Below are 25,663 nucleotides of genomic sequence, written 5' to 3'. Positions count from 1 at the left end.
TGCGCACAGGGTTTCTGCTATTCTCTGTGGTTCTATTAAAGTACTGACCTTTGTGCGTTCTGTCATCTGCAAAAAGTGGACATGGTGGCAGTGCCCAGGGGGAGGGGGAGGGGGAGGGGGGGTTGCATCGTCCGGTGGGTGTGAGCTGAGTGGATTTTCCAGACTAACAGTGGGTTATGCCCAGTATTGCACGCACAGTATTTGATGAGATGGGATGAGATATTTAAATAATATTCAAAGGGGGAAATTCAGTTCTCTGGGATGTGTGGACAATGTTCATCTGTACCTGCTTTTGTAGAAATTAAGTGATAATGAATAGAGCTCTAAGACTCTCTGGGGCCTATTCTTCATACCTAAAGTAACGTATTTACCAGTGGCAGATTCTACCTAGGGGCTGCGGGACTTTAAGTTTCACAGCTATTCATCTAACCTGTAACGACAGAGACATCACTGATATCTTTGTTACAGTCCTGCTGCGTTAATTTTCACACTACCTATAGTTTAGCATGGGGGTGTTGCAATTATGCTTTTCATCAAATTGCAAAATGGAGTTTTTGGAATTTGATGATGTTACTGTACGACATCCTCAGATGGCATACAGCCCCCGATAGTGTTCAAGAGTGGCTGTTTAGTTTAGAAAAGGGACATACTTACCTGCTTTCAGTGTGAGCAAGTCCTCCTCCATCGCTCCCTCCTCCAGGCGCTTCGGTCGGCTCAGTCCAGCTTCCTCTTCAGATGGCTCCCTCCTCCAGGTCCATCCAGCTTCCTCTTCAGACAGCTCCCTCCTCCAGGTCCATCCAGCTTCCTCTTCAGACGGCTCCCTCCTCCAGGTCCATCCAGCTTCCTCTTCAGACAGCTCCCTCCGCCAGGTCCATCCAGCTCCGGCTGCACTTGTGTGATCTCCCCGCCGCTGCATGCTGCTGCTGACGGGAAGCGTCTCCCCTCTGTTCCCCGGTGGTACTTAAGTAAGCTTAATATTGACCAGTTTATGTACTATAAACAGTTCATTGAAGCACTTACAAGTGCCGCTGGGGAACAGAGGGGAGACGCTTCCCGTCAGCAGCAGCATGCAGTGGCAGGGAGAACATAGATAAGAAAAAAAAAATATAAATATTATATTAAATTACCGCAGCTGTAATCAGTGGTGTGCATGCGTTGCTTCTGTATACGGATACAGATTACAGCTGCGGTAAGGTAGGAGCAGGCAGGAAAATTTATCTATTTTCCTTAAAGATGTAAATGCAAAAATGACAGTATTCCGGAATAGATACTTATGGGGAGGAAGAATGATGAATTCCTCCGATAATTAGGTAGAACTCCATGCCAGTTCTACCTAATTACCTCCAGAGATTTTTTTGTAATAATGAACAGACCCCTCTACTACTCTTCAAACAGGCTCCCAAGACCCACTTCTTCATCAAAGCCTTCCAGCTCTCATCCTAACCCACTGCTCCATGCTCCTTGCTCTCTGTCTACCCCATCTGTGTCACCGCTGTCTGTCTGCCCCTCCGCTTTAGAATGTAAGCTCTCACGAGCAGGGCCCTCTTCCCTCATGTGCTTCTACCTCCCTTACTTCACTATCGTTTGCTCCTAACGCCCCACAACACCATAATTGTCGTATTACTAGAATGGGCGGGAGGCCCTCGACTATAAGTTGGCACCCGTGTTAGTTGGCAAGTTTCCCGCACCATCCTTCACCGTCCAGAATCCCCCCCCCCTGCACGGACTCCCTCCACCCGCTCGCTGAACAACGCAGTGGCCCACTTACAGAGCAAGGGTGCCCACACACATACCGATCTGCACACGATCCCACGATGATTGCGATTTCCCCTGAACTCTCTCCCGGCCGCTCCTACACACGAATTGGAGTAAAAAGCATCCAATCTGACTTAAGATCTATCGTGCATCTTAACTTTTTTTTTTTTTCCCCAGTGCATCGCCTCCTAGATTCTCAGATCTGCTCTACTGCACGGCAGATCGGACGATGCGATGTGCGACCAGCAGGGACGCGCATCGTGAGTGAGTGGGGACTCACGATTTACTCACGATTTGGGCATATTTTACACGATCTGTCGTTCCAATGCGTCTGAATCGGCCAGATCGTATAAAATATCGCTATGTGTGTGGCCAGCATAACAGTCCTAGTCTTAGTGATATCCAATGCTAAAGCACAGATGATTTAATCAAAATAACTGAGGTCAGTGGCGTAACTTCACCCCAGGTGCCCGGAGGCAAGATAAATGTTGGTGCCCCCCCTCCACATTAAAATGTACCACCCTCCCAGCACCTATGCCAGCCCCAGCTGCCGCCTGCCCCCCCTATGCAGTTCCTTTTATACAATGCCCCCAGTACCCTCCAGAGTTACGCCACTGGAGGTGGAGCGCTGATCAGCGGCGCTCCTTCTCCATGCAGCTCCCGGGGACAATGGAGCCAGGTGCCCCCTTCAGGGCTGGCGCCCGGCGGCAAATGACTTCATTGTCTCCGGGAGTTCCGCCACTGCCTGAGGTACTAATTAAGTTGCCTGTGCTCAAGTATGGCTATCCTTAAAACCTGGACTGTTAGTGTGCCTTGAGGACCGTGGTTGGGAACCCCTGATATATATAAAGGGTAATGATTATGCATTTGGCCATTGGAGAAAGTATTGTGGTTGTGTCTGGATGTGGTCTCTGTCGCCCTCTCTAATATATATCTGTTTCCCTAGCCCTGGAGAGGCTGCTTACCGAGCTGGAAGATTTCCTCAGCGTCCTGGACAAAGAGAATCTCAGCAGCTCGGCTATCCTAAAGAAATGTCTGCTGTCCGAAATCCTTCAGATGTATGTGAAAACCAACAGCAGTAAGTACCAGGAACCAGATGGTTACCTAGAACCCATCACAATCCTAGAAATGACCAGTTAGCCAATTATTATAACCAGAACGGCCCATACTCAGCAACCGGAGAGTTGCAGGAGCCGCTGCAATTATGGCTAAAACGGAAAGTTAAGCCTTTTAAATTATTGCCGCTTTAAATTTCTGGGCTAAATCGACAGAATCGCACCGTTCCCTGCAATTTGCAGGCTGTTACATATGGGCCTGTGAGTTACATATGTACAAGGTATTGCTTATAGGGAATCGGTATGATTTACCGCCGGACCCATGCCCGGCGGTTGGAATCCCATCAGCGGCATCCCGGCAGAGGAGGAAATCCCGATCGTCCAAGGTAAGTATTCTCTAACCTAATTCTACCCCCTAACCCTCCCTTAGGGGTGCCTAACCCTAACCTTCCCCCCCAGTGCCTAACCCTAAGTCCCCCCCGGGGGTGTCTAACGCTAACCCCCCCTTCCCCTAGCCTAAACCTAACCTCCTGGGGGGGTGCCTAACCCTAAATCTAACCCTCCCTCCCCCCGCGGCTATCGGCGCCCGGCGTCCCTTTGATCGGGATGCCGGGTGCTGGTCTCCCGGCATCGGTAAAATGACAGGCGTCTAGACTTAGACGCCTGTCATTTAACCCTCGCCGGGATTAAGCAGTTGGGAAGACGGCTGTCGGGATTAGGTCCTCCGGCTTCCCGACTGCATACCACTTATAGCAGTGATTTTCAACCTTTTTCAAAGCGTGGCACACCGAACTCGATTTTAATATTACCAAGGCACACCATCTGTCCCCCACAGAGAAAAACACGCACATTGGGACCCATGATACAACAGGACGGGACGACACATACACTGGCCCCCACAGAAGAGAACAATCAAATTGGCCCCACAGAAATCAAAATAAAACACATTGGCTCCCACTTAAAAAAAACCCAATCACTCTGGTCTCCACGGAAGGCAACGTATGACACATTAGCCTTCACAAAAGGCAACATATTACACATTAGTCCTCACAGAAGGCAACGTATTACACATTAGCCCTCACAGAAGGCAACGTATTACACATTAGCCCTCACAGAAGCAACATATTATACATTAGCCCTCACAGAAGGCAATGTATTACACATTAGCCCTCACAGAAGGCAACGTATTACACATTAGCCCTCACAGAAGCAACATATTACACATTAGCCCTCACAGAAGGCAACGTATTACACATTAGCCCTCACAGAAGCAACGTATTACACATTAGCCCTCACAGAAGCAACGTATTACACATTAGCCCTCACAGAAGGCAACGTATTACACATTAGCCCTCACAGAAGGCAACGTATTACACATTAGCCCTCACAGAAGCAAAATATTATACATTAGCTCTCACAGAAGGCAACGTATTACACATTAGCCCTCACAGAAGGCAACATATTACACATTAGCCCTCACAGAAGGCAACGTATTACACATTAGCCCTCACAGAAGCAACATATTACACATTAGCCCTCACAGAAGGCAACGTATTACACATTAGCCCTCACAGAAGGCAACATATTACACATTAGCTCTCACAGAAGCAACGTATTACACATTAGCCCTCACAGAAGCAACGTATTACACATTAGCCCTCACAGAAGGCAACGTATTACACATTAGCTCTCACAGAATCAACGTATTACACATTAGCCCTCACAGAAGCAACGTATTACACATTAGCCCTCACAGAAGGCAACGTATTACACATTAACCCTCACAGAAGCAACATATTACACATTAGCCCTCACAGAAGCAACATATTATACATTGTCCCCACAAAAGGAAAAATAATACATTGTCCCCACATATAAAAAAAATCACATTTCCACCACATTGCATTGTCCCCAAAGAAGGCAAAACAATACATTATTCCCACATACAAAAACATGTCTCTTCAGAAACTAAAATATTTTATATGGGCCCTTCCTATCTGTATCTGTGTGTGTCAGAGAAAGGTGCTCCCTGCCCGTCAGCCGCGGAAGCGGGTGCAGCGAAAGCCTGTCATGGTGGACCTCTCACTGCGCAGTGGGATGGCATTGCGGCGGTCGTGACCTATGATGTTATGCTGCCGCTTCGTCTCCATTGGTCACGTCCCGGGAATCGGCTGAGCCAGCGGGTGGAGCCAGCGCTGCCCGGATCAAAAATTATGGAGTTTTACACTGGGCATGGGATCTCCACCTCTTCTCCAGCGTCATACCTGGAAACCGCTGGCTTATAGTGTAAGACCTAATAAACTCACTATTGGTTATTTATGTTTGAGACAGACGCTGATGCTCACAACAACCGCACCCCCTGCACCCTCCGTAGTTACGCCACTGCCCTGAGCCCTCGGGGCCCCTCAGAACCTCGGGGCCCAGCACAGGTGTGCCCCTAGTCCCCCCCTGTCGCCGGACCTAATGTGTCCTATGTAATGTGTGTGTATGTGTCCTATGTAATGTGTGTGTATGTGTCCTATGTAAAATATGAATGTGCAATACTATACACACACACACCCATACTTCCCGACTATCTGGCTGCTCCTTCCGGGAGGGAGCAACCAGATCGGCAGGGCAGGGGGTGTGGCTGGCAAAAAGGGGTGTGGCCAGGCGGGCTGATGACATTTGTGCCCGTAACGGGGGCGGGACTACACAATTGCGTCATATTGGCCCCGCCCCGCTACACAATGCCGATAATACAGGCATTGTGAAGCAGGGGGCGGGGCCAAAATGACGAGATTCAGCGTGAATCGCGTCATCGGCCCCCCCACTGCTGGGGTTTAACAGGTATTTGCGGGGGGGCCGGGGGGGATCGGCAGCAGCCGGGAGGCTTGCCTGCCTTTCAGTGGGGCCGGGAGCTGCACCCGTTCATCGGGAGGGTAGGCAACCCTGACACACACTCTACACACACAATACACACACGCAAGGAAAAACCCCTCCTACAAATCCTGCGTTTGTCCCGGGGCCGCACACTGAGTTGACGTCTGGCTGTGTGAGGCGGCACAGTATGAGTCACCAAGGGGAGGTGTTTGGACCAGAAAGGGGAGGTGCCAGGAAAAAAGGAGGAGTCAGTGTTATTATCATTAAACTGCCCCCCCTCTCCTAAATCAAAAGTCTAGATCCGCATACAGTATCTCACATACACTTATGCCCATGTTTTAGCCATATGTTTTGCTTGCATAATACACATTCCCTATTAGGCACCAATAAAACCTCTCTAGTACATCAGATTCAGCTGCAGATCTCATGGATGAGGAAAACAACAACCGCGCACACACAAGCAAGAAAGCACCTATCGCAGGGTTTCCCAAACTCACTCCTCAAGGCACCCTAACAGTCCAGGTTTTAAGGCTGTCCATGCTTGTGCATAGATGGTATAATCAAACTAACTTAGGTACTAATGATGTTGCCTGTGCTCAAGTATGGATATCCTGAAAACCTGGACTGTCAGGGTGCCTTGAGGACTGTGTTTGGGAACCACTGACACTATCGGCTTCAGCTGTGTATTCAGCCAATCACAAAGAGACTACGTGGGCAGGGATTGGCTGGTGTGTCTCCAGTGAACAAGCAGTTGCACGTCCAAGTTAGAGGATAGCCTCATCTCCTGGTCCAGCAGAAAGCGAGTGTCAGGGGCATTACCACCTACAGAGGCAGAATATGGTTCAGCAGATAACAAAATTATTAATCGCTACTGAATTAGACCCCTGCATATGCCAAGTCCCCTCAGTCCGCCTTCAGTCCGCCCTCTTCCTCTCCCTGTCTCTCCCCGCTGTATGACTTACACCGGGATTCTTCGGCTGGTCTGTCTGGCCTGTTGCTGCAGTGGCAGCTGATGGGCACGAGCCCTATGTCCCGCAGTGCATGACTTAGACAGGACAACTTAGGGCAGTATATAATTATATATATATATATATATATTTATGTAATTACAGGAAGCCAGAAGCTGACAGTTGACAGACGCTTCTGCACCGTTATTTCATTCCCCCCCTGCTCCCATACTATAGGTTCCTACCATAATGTCTGTGATAACTTTTCAATAAGAAATGTACATATTGCTGAACGAGCTCAGATCAGGACCATGTCATGTCGTCCATATTTCAGGTTGCGATGAAGAGTATATCTACATGAACAAGGTGGTGGAGTCCGACAAGGAGACAGCGGGAAAGACTGCGCCAGGTATGTATTTACGTGTTACTTACCATGGACATTCGCATCCCCAGCTCAGAATACCGTCATCGCTAATGGACATAACAACGACATCCCGCTGTAAATCTGACCTGAATATTTCCTACACATTTTTTTTCTGTAGCCAAAACTTCGGAGCCGCCAGCCAAAGATGTGCTGACCAATGGGGTGACAGCGCTGCACTCTGCACCGCCACAGAAAAGCCTGCCCGACCTCCCACCTCCGAAAATGGTGAGTTATTATTTTTACTTCTATTCTGCATTTACTTCTATGCTGCAGGCCTGAAGCCTGGATCTACAGTCTCGTAGGTGTATCGTATCATTTAAGCCTTGCGCCCTGTTTCAGTCCTTTCTAAGGGGTCTATATACTAAGCAGTGTTAGGAGACAGAGTGAAAAGTGATAAGGTACCAGCCAATCAGCTCCTAACTGCCATCTCACAGGCTGTGTTTGAAAAATGACAGCTGGGAGCTGATTGGCTGGCACCTTATCACTTTTCACTCTGTCTCCTAACACTGCTTAGTAAATAGACCCCATAGTCTCTGTATAACAGATGTGGGACGTGGCTTATGCTGCTGACGTACAGAGGCAGTACTCCATCGTACCTCACTTCACATTTGTTGTCGTTTTCCATTTAATTTCAGGTGTGCTTTAAATGATTATATATAACCATATGTCTTAATGAGCCTGAAGCGCAAATGCCACTACAAACTGCTTCACTTGTGTATATCCATGCGGCTGAGTGGGCAAGGACTGAAACGCCCATGCAGCTGAATGGGCACAAGAGACGAAATAATGCCCCCCAGGAGGATGTGGCCACACTCTTTCAGCACGCACTGAAATGCCCACTAGTTGCCTATATCAGGTCACCCTCATGGACTGTTTTGCCATCTCTGCCGATCATTTAAATAGAAGACATGTCGGCTGGTGCAGAGCTGAGCTTATGCCTATTGGCGTAGCGCGCCTTGTGTGTATGGCTGGGATTGTGCGCATGCGTGAGACCCGCTACGACCGACAGCACCGGTCGTAGCGGGTCTCGATCCAAAGGGGGCGAGCTGTCGATGTTGATTGACAGCTCGCCCTGTTTGGAAGGCGGGCCGGGGGGGTGGCAGCCCAAACGGAGGCGTTCCCATGGGAACATCTGCCGTTTGGGGGAGGCCCCACTGACATCACTAGTGATGTCAGTGGAGAGCTTCCGGCTCTGACAGAGCCAGAAGCTCTCCGGGGCTTACGAAAAAGTGAGACCCTACCCTAGGGTCTCGTCATAAGCCCCGATGGTCGCGATGGTCTTGACCATCGCGACCATCACCTTAGGCGGTCGTAAGGCTGTGGGTGTTAACCCACAGCCTTACCACCGCAAAGGAGGACGTCTTGAAAATTCAAGAGGTCCTCCCCTCATTCAGACCGACCGCACGCTCTGTGCGACCGGCTCTGAATGAGGTCCTAAATGCTACTGGAGAGCGAAAAATCCATCAAATTAAATGTATAGGGCGAGATGCACTGGAAAAAAATTAATGTCCTTTTGCAGAATGGAAATAGATGTATAGAATATTGCTGGTTTTTCTAGAGAAAACCCTTTTGCAGGCATGGAGGTGGGTGAGTGGGGGCCACCGAGCCAGTATCTTGTCTATTTGGATATGATGCGTGTGCAGGTGTCAGTATTGCAGAGTTGTGTAGGCACACTGTGTACAGCCCAGTTACTTAACCAGTGGTGTTGGTTTATTGAGGTACAGCCGTACTCACTGTTACATGTACACTGGTAATGGAGCGGAGCGGGGTTCTAAGCATCTCACCAGCCACTGAGTGTATGCATCAAATGGGTAGTGGTACAGGGATTCTCTCTATGAGCTAAGTAGGAGACTTCTGTCTCCCACCATGACACTCTGAACAGTACAGACAAGACAGCCCCTGCACATGCTCAATAGTGATCACGGCGGCCATCTTGGGACAGGGCATGAAGTCGAGGGTCCCATGGGTTCTTTATCTGGTTCTGCTCATTTGTGATTAAGAAAAAAGTTTATAAAGTCATTTAGATGCATCGACCTCAGCTGCTGGTTTATAATCTCCATGGCACGCTGTGACGTTATGGGCAAGGTTGCCGACTTTCTGGTTGCCCCTTCTGGGAGGGAGCAGGCAGGGCAGGGGGGCGTGGCTGTACATATGACAGCCATTTGTGGGTAGGGCCACGTGATTGCGTCCCGCCCCCACTACACAATGCTGATATTACAGGTATTGTGAAGCAGGGGGTGGGGCCAAAATGACGCGATTCAGTGTGAATCGCGTCACCGCCTCCTTTCCCACTGCGGGGGTTTCACAGATAATTGCGGGGGGGTCATGGGGGGCCTGCGGCCACCGGGAGGCTCCCAGCCGAATCGGGAGGATAGGCAAGTATGATTATGGGGCATTATTCACCAACATTTTCCTTACCCCATGGGGTGTTGAGTAAGGAGAGCCACTTACTTGCACACTGTAAATCAGCACATTTAGATGAGAGCGAGACGTTGTTTTAGGAACTGTAAGCAAAACCTGACTGCTGTGCAGATTCCTCCAGATAACGGCCCAATAACTCACTTTCGTTTTATTTTGGTTTAATGTTTATCTGCGGCCAGCATCGTCTATGGACTAAAATAGGCAGCGGTTCATTCTCTGGGTGGAAAATGTCAGCGCGGTTCTCCAGGCTGCGGCTAGCTCCGTACAGAGAGGAGCAGCTGGGGTGCAGGGTGCATGGGCTGGATCCGTGGGAAAACGCGTCCTGGAACTAATAAAAGAATGTACAGTTGGGAATGCCCTACGGCGAGAAGAGGGGGCACTTCCTGTTCCTTTAACTGATGGCTGCTTTTCTGCATTTACAGGCCTTGGGTCACTGTAATAAGCCTCCGGAATGTTGGGAAGTTCCTTTAGTCAGTGACTAGAGACAATGTTTAGCAGATTAGTCAGTAAACAGTAGATCTGTACTGGTTACTGTCCATCTGTTATTATTATTGCTTCCCTAATTTCTCATCTCTTAACTCACTTTTAGGGGTCGACTTATCAAAGATATGAAGCCCATAATTCTGCCAAAAAGGGAATATTTTTGCTGGATTTATGGCTTTTACCTATTTGAGACGTCTATTGACGGTTATGGTTATTGCAAGAGATGACACACACAGCTATGGTACAAGTAATGCGGCTGTCCTCTAATCGAGGATGGCATTGTCCGGGGTATCCACGGGAAAGAAATGCTTTATTATTAATATAATGCACCTTCTCTTTATATATATATATATATATATATAATATGGACAAAAGTATTCGACCACACCTGTTATTTATTGATTTGAGGTGTTGCAATCGGACCCGTTGCCACAGGTGTATAAAATCAAGCACCTAGCCATTCAGTCTCCATTTGCAAACATTTGTGATACAAAATGGGTCGTTCTGAAGAGGTCAGTGACTTCAAATGTGGTACTGTGATAGGAAGTGTGGTACTGTGATACTGAGTCTGGTACTGTGATAGGATGCGTGGTACTGTGATAGGAAGTGTGGTACTGTGATACTGAGCGTGGTACTGTGATATTGAGCGTGGTACTGTGATAGGATGCGTGGTACTGTGATAGGATGCGTGGTACTGTGATAGGATGCGTGGTACTGTGATAGGAAGCGTGGTACTGTGATAGGAAGCGTGGTACTGTGATAGGAAGCGTGGTACTGTGATAGGAAGTGTGGTACTGTGATAGGAAGTGTGGTACTGTGATAGGAAGCGTGGTACTGTGATAGGAAGTGTGGTACTGTGATACTGAGCGTGGTACTGTGATAGGATGCGTGGTACTGTGATAGGAAGCCTGGTACTGTGATAGGAAGCGTGGTACTGTGATAGGAAGCGTGGTACTGTGATAGGATGCGTGGTACTGTGATAGGATGTGTGGTACTGTGATAGGAAGCGTGGTACTGTGATAGGAAGCGTGGCACTGTGATAGGAAGCGTGGCACTGTGATAGGATGTGTGGTACTGTGATAGGAAGCGTGGTACTGTGATAGGAAGCGTGGTACTGTGATAGGATGCGTGGTACTGTGATAGGATGCGTGGTACTGTGATAGGAAGCGTGGTACTGTGATAGGATGTGTGGTACTGTGATAGGAAGCGTGGTACTGTGATAGGAAGTGTGGTACTGTGATAGGATGCGTGGTACTGTGATAGGATGCGTGGTACTGTGATAGGAAGTGTGGTACTGTGATAGGATGCGTGGTACTGTGATAGGAAGCGTGGTACTGTGATAGGAAGCGTGGTACTGTGATAGGATGTGTGGTACTGTGATAGGATGTGTGGTACTGTGATAGGAAGCGTGGTACTGTAATAGGAAGCGTGGTACTGTGATAGGATGTGTGGTACTGTGATAGGATGTGTGGTACTGTGATAGGAAGCGTGGTACTGTGATAGGATGTGTGGTACTGTGATAGGAAGTGTGGTACTGTGATAGGAAGCGTGGTGCTGTGATAGGATGCGTGGTACTGTGATAGACTGCCATCTTTGCAATAAGACGGTCCGTGAAATTTCATCCCTGCTGGATATTCCACAGTCAACTGGCGAGAAGAGGCTAGCAGAAAAAGCTTAGAGGGCCAGACCAAATTATTCAGAGGGACTTACACGGCCCCCATCCCTGCTGTAGCTGAAGACTGGCATTAATGTAAGCACAAAAACTGTGCAGCGGGAGCTTAATGGAATAGGTTTCCGAGCAGCTGCATGCAAGCCTCACATCACCAATGCCAAGCGTTGGATGGAGTGGTGTAAAGCACATCGACACTGGACTGTGGAGCAGTGGAAACGTTTTCTGTGGAGTGAGGAATCACGCTTCTCTATTTGGCAGTCAGATGGGCGAGTCTGGGTTTGGCGGATGCCGGGAGAACGTTACCTGCCTGACTGCATTGTGCCAACTGTGAAGTTTGGTGGAGGAGGGATAATGGTATGGGGCTGTCTTTCAGGGTTTGGGCTAGGCCCCTTATCTCCAGTGAAGAGCAATTTTAATGCTTCAGCATACCAAGACATTTTGGACAATGCTATGCTTCCAACTTTGTGGCAACAATTTGGGTAAGGCCCTTTTCTATTCCAATATGACTGTGCCCCAGTGCACACAGCAAGGACTATAAAGACATGGATTGATGAGTTTGGTGTGGAAGAACTTGACTGGCCCACACAGAGCCCTGACCTCAACCCCATGGAGCACCTTTGGGATGAACTGGACTGGAGATTGCGAGCCAGGCCTTCTCGTCCAACATCAGTGCCTGACCTCATAAATGCTCTACAGAATGAATGGGCACAAATTCCCACAGAAACCCTCCAAAATCTTGTGGAAAGCCTTCCAAAAAGGGTGGAAGCTGAACATCTGCAAAAGGGGGACCAACTCCATATTAATGTATATGTGTTTCAATACAATGTCATTACAGTCCCTGTTGGTGTTAATGGTCACGTGTAAGTATACTTTTATCCATATAGTATGTATGTATGTATGTGTGTATATGTATATATATATATATATATATATATATATATACACACACTTCAGTCAAGGGGTGCCATCTTCTGGTAAAAGATAGCAATTCTCTCGCAGCAGCTGAAATAATATCACACTAGTCCAGTACCTTGGTACAAGTAAATGCAGCTAGTTTTAATTTGCAGCACAAAATAAACAAAACATACAAGTAAATCCTGGCCTGGCACTAACTATACATAGTCTCCCTCTCTAAGGGTGTGATGTCCAACTCACACAAAATAGTATTTAAATACAGCACTTTCATAAAGCCATAGCAGCGTCTCTCAACAGGTCTTCCTCAGGTAGTAGGAGACTGACACACCTTTTATCAGCCTCTCACAGGTGGTCAGGCAATCAAGGCTGCTTATTACTTTGATAATTACTACACAGAAGTTAAGAACCTGGGACATATATACCTCACATCAACAACTTCCCCAGTGCTTTTGTAATTTTTATGTTATTAGGATGCTTGTATAATTATCTATACATCCAGGACTACACCTGAAGGCGAGAACATTTCCTTCACAATCAGTTCCCCTCTTTCCATTCCTCCTTTTTTTTCTCTGATTGTGACAAGATATTTATGGAGCGTTTAGAAATTAGGACAGTGAGCTATAATGACTGGTGTCAAATTCTACACTACCGTGCAATGCTGCAATTATAGGGTCATTTAATGACTCAGGGGGAGATTTATCAAATCTTTGAGAGAGAAAAAGTGGAAAGATGCCCATAGCAACCAATGAGCTTATGTCATGTGTTAGGCAAATGACAGAAGTTAATTGGTTGCTATGGGCAACTACTTCACTATATCTCTCTTGAAGATTTCATACATCTCCCACTTAAGGTTTATATTTACAAATTGTGCAGGAAATACCTTGAGAACCCACATATTCGGGGGACACTTGCAAAATTTACGCATCGCTGGCGTGCTGCTGTTCCCCCGTTTCTGATCACAAGAGCAGCCCCCATAGGTTTTTATGGGTGCTGCTATATTGTGACATTTATCAAGAACCGGAATGCGAAGAATGCTGGAGCTTGGACCTGTTAGCTAGCTGTTAGCCATTTCCCTAATGTGGGAATGAGCAAGTAACAAACAAGAATTATTTAGTATGCTCAATAGTAAAAAGACAATTAAGAGAGGAGGTGATCGTTTTGTATAAATATATCAAGTGACTGTGGATCATTATATACATATATTTAGAGAGAGAGTTTACTCTCCTGAGCTTCTCCGGAGCAGTTTTATTTACATTCGGCACGCCAGCTATGTCAACGCATTTCGGTCATCAGTGGAATGTTTTCTAGACCACCTCCTAGAAACCGAAGCATTGAAATAATGTATAACCCACCATCAAACTTGTATACCTAACTGTGGTTAGCCGCATCCATATATTTCGTATGTCAATTTGAGACCCACATTACTTTATGCAGGGTTAATCAGATAGGCGGCGTTCACGCAAGTGATCCGATGGCTGCGTCCTGGAATGCAGCAGCGCATCACAGCAGCTGGCAGGAGGCGACTATTTTCACAAGACACCTCCTGCGGCATTACCATAATTTTGCATCGCCGTTGCGTCTTTTTGGATACTTTATCCAAATAACGGGAACCGCTATGGGTTCTAATATAGCTCCCGCATAGGCAAATATGTATCTAGATCACTATGACACACTATATACCTAAATATCATAATCATATTCTGTTCTATAAATGCATTACAGATAATATGATTATGATCTTGGTCAGGCATTGGAATCTGAGGACAGGCTAGATAGTTCTGTTCTTGTCACGTCCAGCACTCACAAGCTGGCAATGGTCTCTTTGGACATAATAATCCATCGTAGTGATAATAAATTAATACTAAAACTTTGTACCATAAATCCAGGGACCAAAATACTTTGATCTAGCGAGTGGATCCTGCAGATTTGTTTTCGGGAATGTGGCTGCGCTATGAGTAATATTGAAAGTAATATACAAATGTGGCACCGCTATGAGTAATATACTGTACAAGATTTGTCACCATAACCTGCTCACGCTTCGTTAGATTTGTCACCATAACTATAAATCTTTGGATAAGATTGTCTTGTGATACTACTGTAGTTGGAGGAAGTTACTAAGAGCCATCTAATAGCACAATATAGTAGGTTCATCCAGGGATTAGCCAAAATAGACTCGTTAGGTAACATCAAACTGTGCTCTATGGCGGATGTTTTCTTCCTTCAGAGCAGTTGGGTTGGTTTGTGGATAAAAGCTTTGTCTTCATTTATGTCACTTTATGTGATTTTTGCTATATACATTGTTTTGTCTTACCGGCTTCCTTACGTGCATTAGCCATGTTTTTGTATGGTAAGGCACATCTGTTTATTATTGTCTCTGGTTTCGCCACACTTCTCTTCATTGTGTACTGATTCTGATTTGGCCGCAGCAGCGTCCATGTGTGCGCGCCTTTTGCTGCAGTTGCTTGTGCGACTTTTCGCTATTGCGGCTACAAGGCCTTCCCTGGTGTACATCCGCGCCTATTACTATGCAAGGACTGCCACTCCCACTCTGAGCGCTAACAGATGCTTAAATACCACATGGTGCATCTTTAGAGGTCAGCATTGGTCGCACCATTGAAGCTTGTGCCAGCCCTATGCTAGGGTGCACAATCTCCGGCAGAATACAGCCTCCAATGTGAGCTTCAGCGCCACGTCCGCGATATTCCCATAATACACCCATCAGACAGTGCCTCTCCATGCATTTGCTTAGCCACCTCCCTGTCATCGTCCCCAGGAATGCCCAATACATTTCTAAGACAGTGCATCTCAATTGGTCCTGCGGCTTTGTGCGCTAACCATCGGTACAAGCGAGTACCATCGCAGCCTCACGCACACTTGCACAAGCTCTGACCTTACTCAGATATTGCTAACTTTATCACACGCAGTGGATAACTAATGCACGCCCCTGTAACAGCGGTCAAACGCACTGGCACGCCTTAATTTCTCAGACCCCCCCTCCCCCATCACCTCCTACAAACGGTAGTTCCTGTCAATCACACTGCGATGGGTCTGCTTAGCCAATGCAATCGACGTCCCGACACATACACATGCGCAGTGCGTAACAATCCGCCGATTGCGTGCATATTCGCAGTTGCGAGCCCCCTGTACCTAGGGAATCGGTATGATTTACCACCGGACGCATGTCCGGCAGTTGGAATCCCGACGGCGGCTGCCCGACTTGGGTGAAAATCCTGATTGTCCCTAAGGTAAGCATTGACTAACCTAATTCCCTCCCCTAACCCTAAACCTCCCCCCAGTGCCTAACCCTCATCCCCCCTCTAAGTGTATAACCCTAACCCCCCTTCCCCGCAGCCTAAACCTAAGTCCCCCGGGGGGGTGCCTAACCCTGAGTCCCCCCCGGGGGTGCCTAACCCTCCCCCCCCCTAGCCTAACCCTAACCTCCCGGGGGGATGCCTAACCCTAAATCCCCCCCGGGGGTGCCTAACCCTAACCCCACTTCCCCTAGCCTGACCCTAACCTCCAGGAGGGGTGCCTACCCCTAAATCCCCCCCGGGAACCCTAAACCTAACCCTCCACCCCCCGCGGCTATCTGCGCTCAGCGCCCGGCGTCCCTTCGATCGGGATGCCGGGCGACGGTCTCCCGGCGTCTGTAAAATGACAGGCGTCTAGATTTAGACGCCTGTCATTTAACCCTCGCTGGGATTAAGCAGTCGGGAGGCCGGCTGTCGGGAGCTTCCTGACTGCATACCGTACCTAGGACCTGGAGTAAATACACCCTTCTACCAGAAATATAACGGAGGTTAGGGCTAGAACCGACGGCACATAAACTTCTAGTCAGGGATAGAAGGGGTTAATAAAGTTAAAGATGTTTGTTTGTTTGTTTGACAGCAGGTGGGCAGATGTGATAGGGCGATAGGTCAAGGGGCGTGTTTAAGTGAGAGGGCGTAGGGAATTTGCTGTGGTAAAATCTGCCTCTTTGAATTTGATCTCCCACCCTCCCTCCCCTATTGTGTCTTTTGTTGGCTTTATTTCATAGCAGGGCAAGACCGGCAATATTGAAGCGTCCATCTTGCGGCAGTAATAGCGGTGCGCACCCCTTCAATGCACTGATAGGCTGATTTCACCCTATTGGGGTCGGCGGCACCTCTCGACCGAGCAGGATGAATGGTGCATTGGCATGGGTGTTGGGGCCGCATCACTTGCTCTGAAAGGGATAGTTGGCCCTTGCAAGTTTTAAGATCACACTTACCCTTGTCTGGGATAGTCGGCCCTCACAAGTTGTGATATATACTTTTGGCCTAAGACAAGTGGACGCTGGTTTTTTGCCGTACTTTCTCCTGCCACCATACCTACCTTGTAACCAAATAAAGCTGACCAATTAATTTAAACGGCATAACTTGGTCTCATGTGTTTATTTTAGTTAAGTTTAGTTTAAGTTTATGGGTCACATCTATCATCTGATGATAGAAAGTTTAAGCATTATCAATTTATTCCCAGGAATCATGCATCTGCCGGCTGATGACGTGGCATCTGAATGTTATGGATAAGTTACCGCAGTGCTTCAGTAACAGTTTTTTCAGAATAGTTTAGATAAAATCTATTAATGTCACATTTCAGGGGAAAATATAGTTTTTTTTTCCTGAACTACATCAACATTGCTCTGATAATAAAGCAAAAAAAAAAAGGAGGCATTTGCTACTTAATACTGTGAAATTAAAAACATGCCTGGAATTACATGAATCTCTCCAAGAGCAGCGTGGGAAGAGAATTAGAATAAGCAAATGGCTGCATTTTTTGTTTTAACATTTATCATGCAAATTTAACAGTCTATTGTAGCTGGGACTGCCTGCTGCCTGTTCCCAATTAAAGGAACATTCAAGGGCTAATGAAATTATATTCTTTATTAAGTTAAGTAAAATAATAATAATCCCACCCCTTGCCCCGCACAGATAAATCATTACTGTACATTTCTGTGCAACGTTACATCATTACGGGGGATTTCCTGGTAGTCAGTGACTGAAGCCTCGCTGGGGTGACACCTCAATGTTCTCCTCTTGGGTTGAGGGATCGGATCACTTCCGGAATACAGAGCCGTAACTAGACTTTTTGGTGCCCTGTGCCAGAAAGAGCATTGGTGCCCCCTTACCTCCATTTTTAAAATAGGGACCTAAGATAGTGCACCCAAAAAAGGGCCATGGCCTCATGGGGAAGGGTCAGGGAAGAGATAGGAGAGGCCAGGAGATGCTGGGATAAAAGAAGTGGAAGCTACAAGTGAGAATGATAATAAACAGGAAAATTGATAGGCCCAACCAGCGCCCGCAGCCCTGTCCTGCGGTGCCCTGTGCCATGGCATAGGTCGTACCACCGGAATATGTTGCCCTGCCGGAATATGTTGGGATCTAGAAGTTGGATTGAACACCGCACACATACACAATACCTCCCAGTCTCTGGACCGAGGATGGCCCTCGGAGGGGCTGGATCAAGTTGTTGCTGTCATGGTTACATGCCTAACGATGTAAACCATTCAGTGGTTTGAGCCATTGATGGTACACTCATGCACCTGCGTATGTGATGGGGATAGTGCCTCTGATATTGAGCACTGCTGCTGACCTTGAGGTGTGTGCAGCAGCAATTAGGTCACTAAACATCAATCGGAACAAAGCCATCGGGGATGCAATCGGGAAGCCGGCTGACATTATACCAACAGCCGGCTTCCCGACTGTCATATCCCAGCGAGGGTGAGATGCCCGGCGTCTAGATGTAGACGCCGCTCATTTAACCGACGCCGGCAGACAGGCGCCTTGGCATTCCGATCGAAGGGATGCCGAGCACCGCGAGCGAACAGCCGCAGGGTGGAGGGTCAGGTTTAGGGACCCGGGGGGGCCTTAGGGTTAGGCAACCCCCCTGGGGGACTTAGGTTAAGGCAACGGGGAAGGGGGGGTTAGGGTTAGGCACTTAGAGGGGGGATTAGGGTTAGGCACTTGGGGGGGAGGTTAGGGTTAGGCATCCCTAAGGAGGGTTAGGGGGGTTAGGTTAGTATATACTTACCTTAGGACGATCGGGATTTCCAGCGCTGTCGGGCTGCCGCTGCCGGGATCTGTCCATCTGTCGGGCTGCCGCTGCCGGGAATCGAACCATGCGGCCGGTGGTATTTCAGACCGATTCCAGCCATCGATGGTGGCAACAGAGCCATAACTAGGGGTGTGCGAGCGATCCCGCTGCCCCGGGCACCTGTATATTGGTGCTCAGCTTCCAGGTCCCGGCCACCCCTTCATAACATCACATATGTGAAGGGGGTGTATGGGTGCAGGGAGCATTTGTGCCTGGTTACGGTATTGGGTGGCAACCATCGAGATTTCAATGGAAAAATCATCTGGGCTGAGAGCATTGATGGCTACACAAACCATCGGTTACTCACAGCCATCCATACTCATCAACTCATCAATGCAAGATGCTGAGGGCCTGATTCAGAGATCTAGGCAAACCCAATGGTGGAAAACAGAAGCGACATGAGATAAACAGTTACAAACACGGTGTAAGTTTGGCTTGGGCATGGGGGGGAAATAGGTACAATTCAATGTGCAGAACAAATTGTCAGAATTACATCTATAAATCTATAACGCTCTTTGTTACATTAAATTGCTTTTCAGCAACCGGTTTCTCAAAAATGTGCAGTTAGGCCAATGACTCGTTGTTAGATTGCACATTATAAGGCTGGATATTTGCTCATCGCTAGTTAGAGGCTGTGACACGGTCCGTATTGTGTTTTTGTTAGGCAGTAAGTTTCTGAAAGTGCCATGTTGTCATTGTATTTCCTCTCTCAGATTGCTGTGTCTTCCTGCATAGTTTTGTGGGAAAGTGTTTGACATTTGCTTGTTTTGGCGGCCATGTTCCCGCGTTCCCAGAAATACAGCATCATGTAAGAAATAAGTGCACCATGAGGATAGATGCTGCGGACAGATCTCAACTGTAGGAGATGTGGATAAATAACTGGGACAAACTGACCTGCTATGAAAAGCCATCTTGTATCGCTCATTGTTCACCACAGGTTTGGTATTATATTTACATATCTTTGTGCCGATTCACCAATATTACCAAAGGTCTCCCCTTAAGTATCATTTCTTATCGACGCAATGAGAAATTATTTTTGTTTACAGTTTACCACATTTCTCTTACCAGAACCGTGGCTCCGATAAGAGCCCGTCCCTGCAAACAGTAAGGGGCCTATTTATCAAATCATATTTCCAGATATCCCCCCAAAAAAGTGGGGCTAGGCTCGGAGTTTGGTATCGGCCATCTTGTAATCCTTATAGAAAGCCATGGCGAGCGCTTTTGCGATCAAACACGGAGAAACCGCTACAGATATCTCTAATATTAGCTATTTTAACCTCATAAAAAATGTCCCCAATACTTAAAACAGCAATCCTTCAAAAATGGGCGCTTTTCAGAGCAGTAACCGTAAAACTACTTTTAAAATAAGCCCCTTGGTCTGATAGATTTAATTACGCCAAGTCCTGAAAAACATGAACGCACCGGTTTGTGCTGCCAGCCACTGTTTTATATTTCTTGCCTTTGGTTCTATGGGCCTGATTCAGACCCGGACGCAAAGCCACGGTCTCACGCTATGGGCGATTGTCGCCTGTCTGCGCATACGTATGCATCGCAGTGCGCGTGCGCGAATCAGTCATTGCGATTAGGAATCGTGCTCACTTAACACAAAGACTGGTCGCTAATTTGAGTGACAGCGCCGCTGGAGGGTAGTAACAGGGGAAGGTGCTTGTGAACGCGGGAGTGGATGTGCGAACGCAGGCGTGTCTGGGCGTATTAACGGTGTTTTATTTGTGTGCATAATTGGCAAAGATGCGTCATTGTACACGTCACTTGGTTGTATTTCAGCCAGCAGTGATCGCAGTGCTTGCGGTGGGGTAGCGTCTATTTCAAGCGCTGCGCACAGCTCCGATGGCTCTCAATGTCACCGATTAATCACACACTTCCTGGAGATGTGTGCTAAGAGAGAAGGTGGGCGTCTTTATATTGGCGTGCGTTCGCTCTGCCGTCGTTCTCGAGGACATAGAGGGCGTCCTTACACCAGACAGTGCGATCGTGGAATCTGCAAACCCGGGCCCTGACAGCAGCGAGAGAGCGCAGCTTAGCGTCCGGGTCTGAATGGGCTCCTATGTCCCATAGAACAGCAGAACGTCTGTGGTTACCGATAGCACTTGTCATGTAACACACACCGCGCCAGTATAGTGCCGAGTTTAATGACCACATTAAAGCCCGTCATGTTGCGGGGAACCATTTTACAATGGGCAAATCAATTATCTATGGTTTAGACGCCTTGTGGTTCTCATGCCCCCTGGGACGCTGTACGTGGGTGGGGGAGCAGGGCGGAGCAGCCATCTCTGCTTCCCTACATTATTTTAGATCTAAGAGCCCCTGATCTTGTCCAGAGTTACATAGATTCTGGAAGCTGGAGGATGAAACGCTCGGGGTCACATTTCTGCGCACACTCCCCCCTGTCATCTCACAGGACAGACTCAAGTTAAACTTTCCCAGAGGAGATAGAGACATTGAGGACACTTAGGAAGTTTTCTGGTGTCGTCCCTGTTTCAGGACAGAAGGGGATACAGGAAACTGTGGGGGAACTAAGGAGAAGCTCCCACATGCAGAATGTGGGGTGACCCAGGCCGGCGATCCACACAGGGGCCCCCTGTAAATTCTGCATTTCGCTGGAAAGAAGATGGACCTGTCCCTATTTTCCTTTCTCTCCATGTGAACTGTTGGACGCGGCGGACGGTGACTCATTTTGGGGGGGGGGGAAACATGCAGTGATTTGATCTGGAAGGGTCAGTTCTCATCCACCGGTTATAATGCAACTTTCATAGACTTCGCCATTCCCACACAGTTCCTCTAACCCTAGGAAACAAACAGACTCTGTATTTACAGCAGCGACATTTATAGATGACCTCTACAACGCTTTCCACACACTCCCCCCGTCCCCCTCCCCTCCCCGAGCCCTCCTTAGGCCACTAATAAATGATGTTTCCAACTAGTTTTGAGGAAATGACTGCGGTAAAACAATGTTGTCTTAAATAATGAGCAGATTAATTTGTCAGCTTGATAAACAATGAAAAGTTTTGGAGCAGGAACGATAGAACAAAATAAAATTCTACAGTAGCTGAAGAGAGACAAACAGGGGATCAGAGATAAATGATGAAATATTGCATGTGACAAGACTTGTGTGGACCGACTGCCCGAATAATCCCTGTGGGCCTGATGCGGAGGTGAATACACGCCCGTTTACAGATTACATACGTGTTTTTGCACGCCCACGACACTCCCCTGAGACGGAACTTTTCAATGCGTTCACATGGTCACCGCCCAGATACTCCCTTTATCCGGAAACTGTTCTCCATTAATCGATGGATCAATCCTTAGGCACTAATGATTTCCACCCGCGTGCATATACCTGATCCCGCGCAGATGCCGATTTCTTTCTTTGGCGCATGCGCAGCGTGTTAAAATCCACGCAATTATCCGCATTTCCACTTTTGCTTGAGCCAGAATCAGGCCCTTTTAAGCACATAACCACTTGTAATGGAGGGGCATAATGGTGCTGTCACGGGGCGTTCCCACATGAGCAATGTTCAGACCAGGTGCTTCATAATGGGGGGTAAAGGATACTTGACGATATTCTAAATCCCCTTCCCGGGAGAACCCCCGGAGAGGAGATTCTGTGACATCTTTGGGGCCAGACTGTATACGTCATTAGGCCCCACCCCACCGCCGGAAAAGACCGCGACTTGTGGGTCCGCGAGCAGGGGGCAGATCTAAATTACGTAATTCGTGTAATTTTAGCCTTGCCTCCTACTCGCAAACCCGAAAATTTCCCGTCCGGCCCACTTCACAAGGAAATGGGCGGAATGAGGAGGATATGCCTACTCTTCCTGGGGTGCGGGGGGTTACCCGAAGAATCGTGAGTCTCCTGCGACATCCGAGAGAATAGGCATGTATGGGGTAAGGTGCAATCAGGGAGATTGCTATGTTCTTCAGGGAGTCAGGGAGATTATTACTACAGTACTTAAGGGAGTCTCCCTAACAATCAGGGAGAGTTGGCAAGTATGCATTAGATATGGGTCAGGAAAGTTAAACTTTCCGTCAGCTAAAGGGCTCTGGCCCTGATTCAGAGCCGGACGCTCTGACAGAGCGCTCGCTCTGAATTAGGGCCGTCCTTCTTGATTTTTAGAGCGGCCTCCTGGCCGCTCATATAGCTGTGGGTGACCACCCACAGCTATAGCGAGCAGCCAGGAAGATGGTTGCGATGGTCAAGACCGTCGCGACCATCGGGCTTGCAACGAGACCCTTGTGGTAGGGGTCCCTTTGGTGGGCGGGCCGGGGGAGTGGCTTCCCATGGGAACGCCTCCGTTTGGGGGCGGCCCCACTGACATCACGAGTGATGTCAGTGGGAGAGATTTCGGCTCTGTTTGAGCCGAAATATCTCTGGGGCTTGCGGCAACGAGACCCTACCACAAGGGTCTCGTCGCAAGCCCGATGGTCGCGATGGTCTTCCTGGCCGCTCGCTATAGCTGTGGGTGGTCACCAACAGCTAGGCGAGCGGCCTGGAGGCCGTTCTAAAAAAAAAATAGCCCGGCCCTGATTCAGATTCTGTCAGAGCGTCCGGCTCTGAATCAGGGCCTCTGCCCCCAGGTCAGCGTGTTGTAAATATGAGAACTCTCTTAGGTCTAACATGGAAACAATGTTTCCCATGCTACTACACTTTATACTGTATATGCTATATATTGTTATCTGGCAGCATGGGACCGTTTCATCTACAATTATTATGTGGTTGGAAAAGTTCAGCGCTGTAAAACGCCTTCCTGGTGCTGCGCATACGGTTATCTCTGTGGTGCTACAGATTGTCAGGGCAGGTGTCATTAATACTGGGATGTAGTTTGGAAGCCGACAGTCTAAATGCCGACCGCCGGCTTCCAGACTTTCTAATCCCGGCGTGGTACTAATGACAGGCATCGAAATCTCGACGCCTGTCATTAACCATACGCCGGAAGACTGACGCCCGGCATACCGAACGAAGGTAAGCCGGGCGCGGTCAGCGGGGGGGGGGGGGGAGGTTAGGTTTAGGGCTCCCGGGGGGACGTAGGGTTAGGCACCCCCAGGAAGGGTTAGGTTTAGGCTAGGGGAAGGGAGGGGTAAGGGCTAGGCACCCCCCCCCCCGAGGGACTTAGGTTTAGGCAGCCGGGGAGGGGAGTTTAGGTTTAGGCACTTAGAGGGGGGTTTAGGGTTAGGCACCCCTAAGGGAGGGTTAGGGGGAGGAATTAGGTTAGCGATACCTTACAGATGATTGGTATCTTCACCCTTGTCGGGCTGCTGCTGTCGGGATTTGAACCGCCGGCCATGGGGCCGGTGGTAATACCTACTACACCCTTAATACTATTGTTATTGTGTATACAGTAGTGTGTGTTTGTGTACATCTGGTAGGGAGTGTCAGGGCCGTACCTCAGCGCTGTGGGGAAATAATACTAACCACTATGCCACCGTGCTGCCTATGACATTCAGAAATACCTAGGTGCAAATTTTAGGAGAGTATCTAGCAAATCCTATCTGCAGTAAGTCTCTAATAACGGGGGAAACATTTTCCCCTGTGCACACCGCCCATGCCGTCATTTAGCCCTGTGAAGGACATTGCCCCGTGACTGAAATGTCGGGTGCTAAAGGCCAGCATCCTGTGGTGAAGCCAATGATAAGACCAGGGCGCATTCAGCGTCAGTATGGGAGCACCAGCCTCAGTGATGGGGAACTGAACAGTCTGCTACAATAACATATGTTTTTTGTTTTCTTTTAGCTTCAGACCTCTTGTGCGACGGGTGTAGCCGCCCTTTAATGGCACCGGAGTGGTGAACGGAGCTTTAAGCTTGGCAGGAATCTCAGGGAGGAAGATACATGTTATATATTTGGTATATATGCACGTCTTTCTGGATAGGTTGTGGAATGCGATCTAGAAGCCCCGTGTACACATGTCACTTGTTATCTGTGATATAAAACATTCAGACTTTCCCTTCTTGGACTCTTCCGTCACTTTCCCCGCAGTCATTAGTTCTGTATCTGGGGAGGGGGGCTCCTCTGTGGAGCTCAATGGGGGGTTTCCTGCGATTGGCGTCACTTCAAAGGCCTGTTTCCCTTACGCGCCTTGTGGCTCTATTATCCACTTCCTTCATTTCCCCCAATATACACTCTAGCACTGGTCCTGGCGCTCGTCGGATGGAGATTACTGCAGCAGAGAGCAGGAGCGGAGAACATCCCTCTTGTTTTTAAAGAATTGCGGAGGGGGGACGATCGGCCAATGTGTCATATTTATATGTCCAAGCGTGAACGGTCTCTATTCCTCATACACGGTAACATTTACTGAAATATTGTGGATGGCGCGGAGCGAGTACTGACAATTTGAGTAGCGTATTGTACGCAATTTCTCTATGGACGCAGGCATAAGTGCAATTGCAGATCCGGGCAAAGTTTGTAAGGGGGCTCATGCCGTCCAGAAATGATGCCCATAAGATATACGCCTGTTAGGAGGTGTATCCTTTGTATGCTGATGTTGATAAATAGCCGTAATCAGGTGCATATGCAGCCGATACAGAGATGGATGCATATAAGACGTGTACAGATCGCCTTTTGTGCGGAAATACGCTATTTTTATATACACATTATTTTTGTAAATAGTAAGTTACGCCCATTTTCTATCAACTCAGCACCTAGGTGTCTGCTAGTTCACTCATCTTCTGTGGTCCTGTGTAGTTATCAGGTTATATCAGATTACAGGGCCGCCTTCAGCTCCAGTGGGCCCCAATGCAGGTAGGGGGCGTGGCTGTCAGGTGCCTCTCAAAGAGAGTATGCATGATTAGGGGGCGTGGCTGTAAGGAGCGTCATGAAGAAATATGCATGATTAGGGGGCGTGGCTGTAAGGAGCGTCATGAAGAAATAAGCATGATTAGGGGGCGTGGCTGTAAGGAGCGTCATGAAGAAATATGCATGATTAGGGGGCGTGGCTGTAAGGAGCGTCATGAAGAAATATGCATGATTAGGGGGTGTGGCTGTAAGGAGCATCATGAAGAAA

General features: G+C 48.3%; 1 protein-coding gene across 1 annotated transcript in view; it reads left to right on the top strand.

The window, feature by feature from the left end:
* AFAP1L2 (actin filament associated protein 1 like 2) overlaps positions 1–25,663 on the top strand; it is a 161,185-nt gene that overhangs the window by 83,109 nt on the left and 52,413 nt on the right. Inside the window, exons 2-4 of the mRNA XM_088456091.1 lie at positions 2,702–2,833; positions 6,954–7,028; positions 7,162–7,268. Of these exons, the coding sequence (XP_088312217.1) occupies positions 2,702–2,833; positions 6,954–7,028; positions 7,162–7,268 (314 nt within the window). The remainder of the gene's footprint in view (positions 1–2,701; positions 2,834–6,953; positions 7,029–7,161; positions 7,269–25,663) is intronic.

Source organism: Taudactylus pleione, unplaced genomic scaffold (genome assembly GCF_031769625.1).
Source record: "Taudactylus pleione unplaced genomic scaffold, aTauple2 ptg000685l, whole genome shotgun sequence".
Taxonomy (NCBI): Eukaryota; Metazoa; Chordata; class Amphibia; order Anura; family Myobatrachidae; genus Taudactylus; species Taudactylus pleione.
This window is presented reverse-complemented; position numbering and strand designations above follow the sequence as displayed.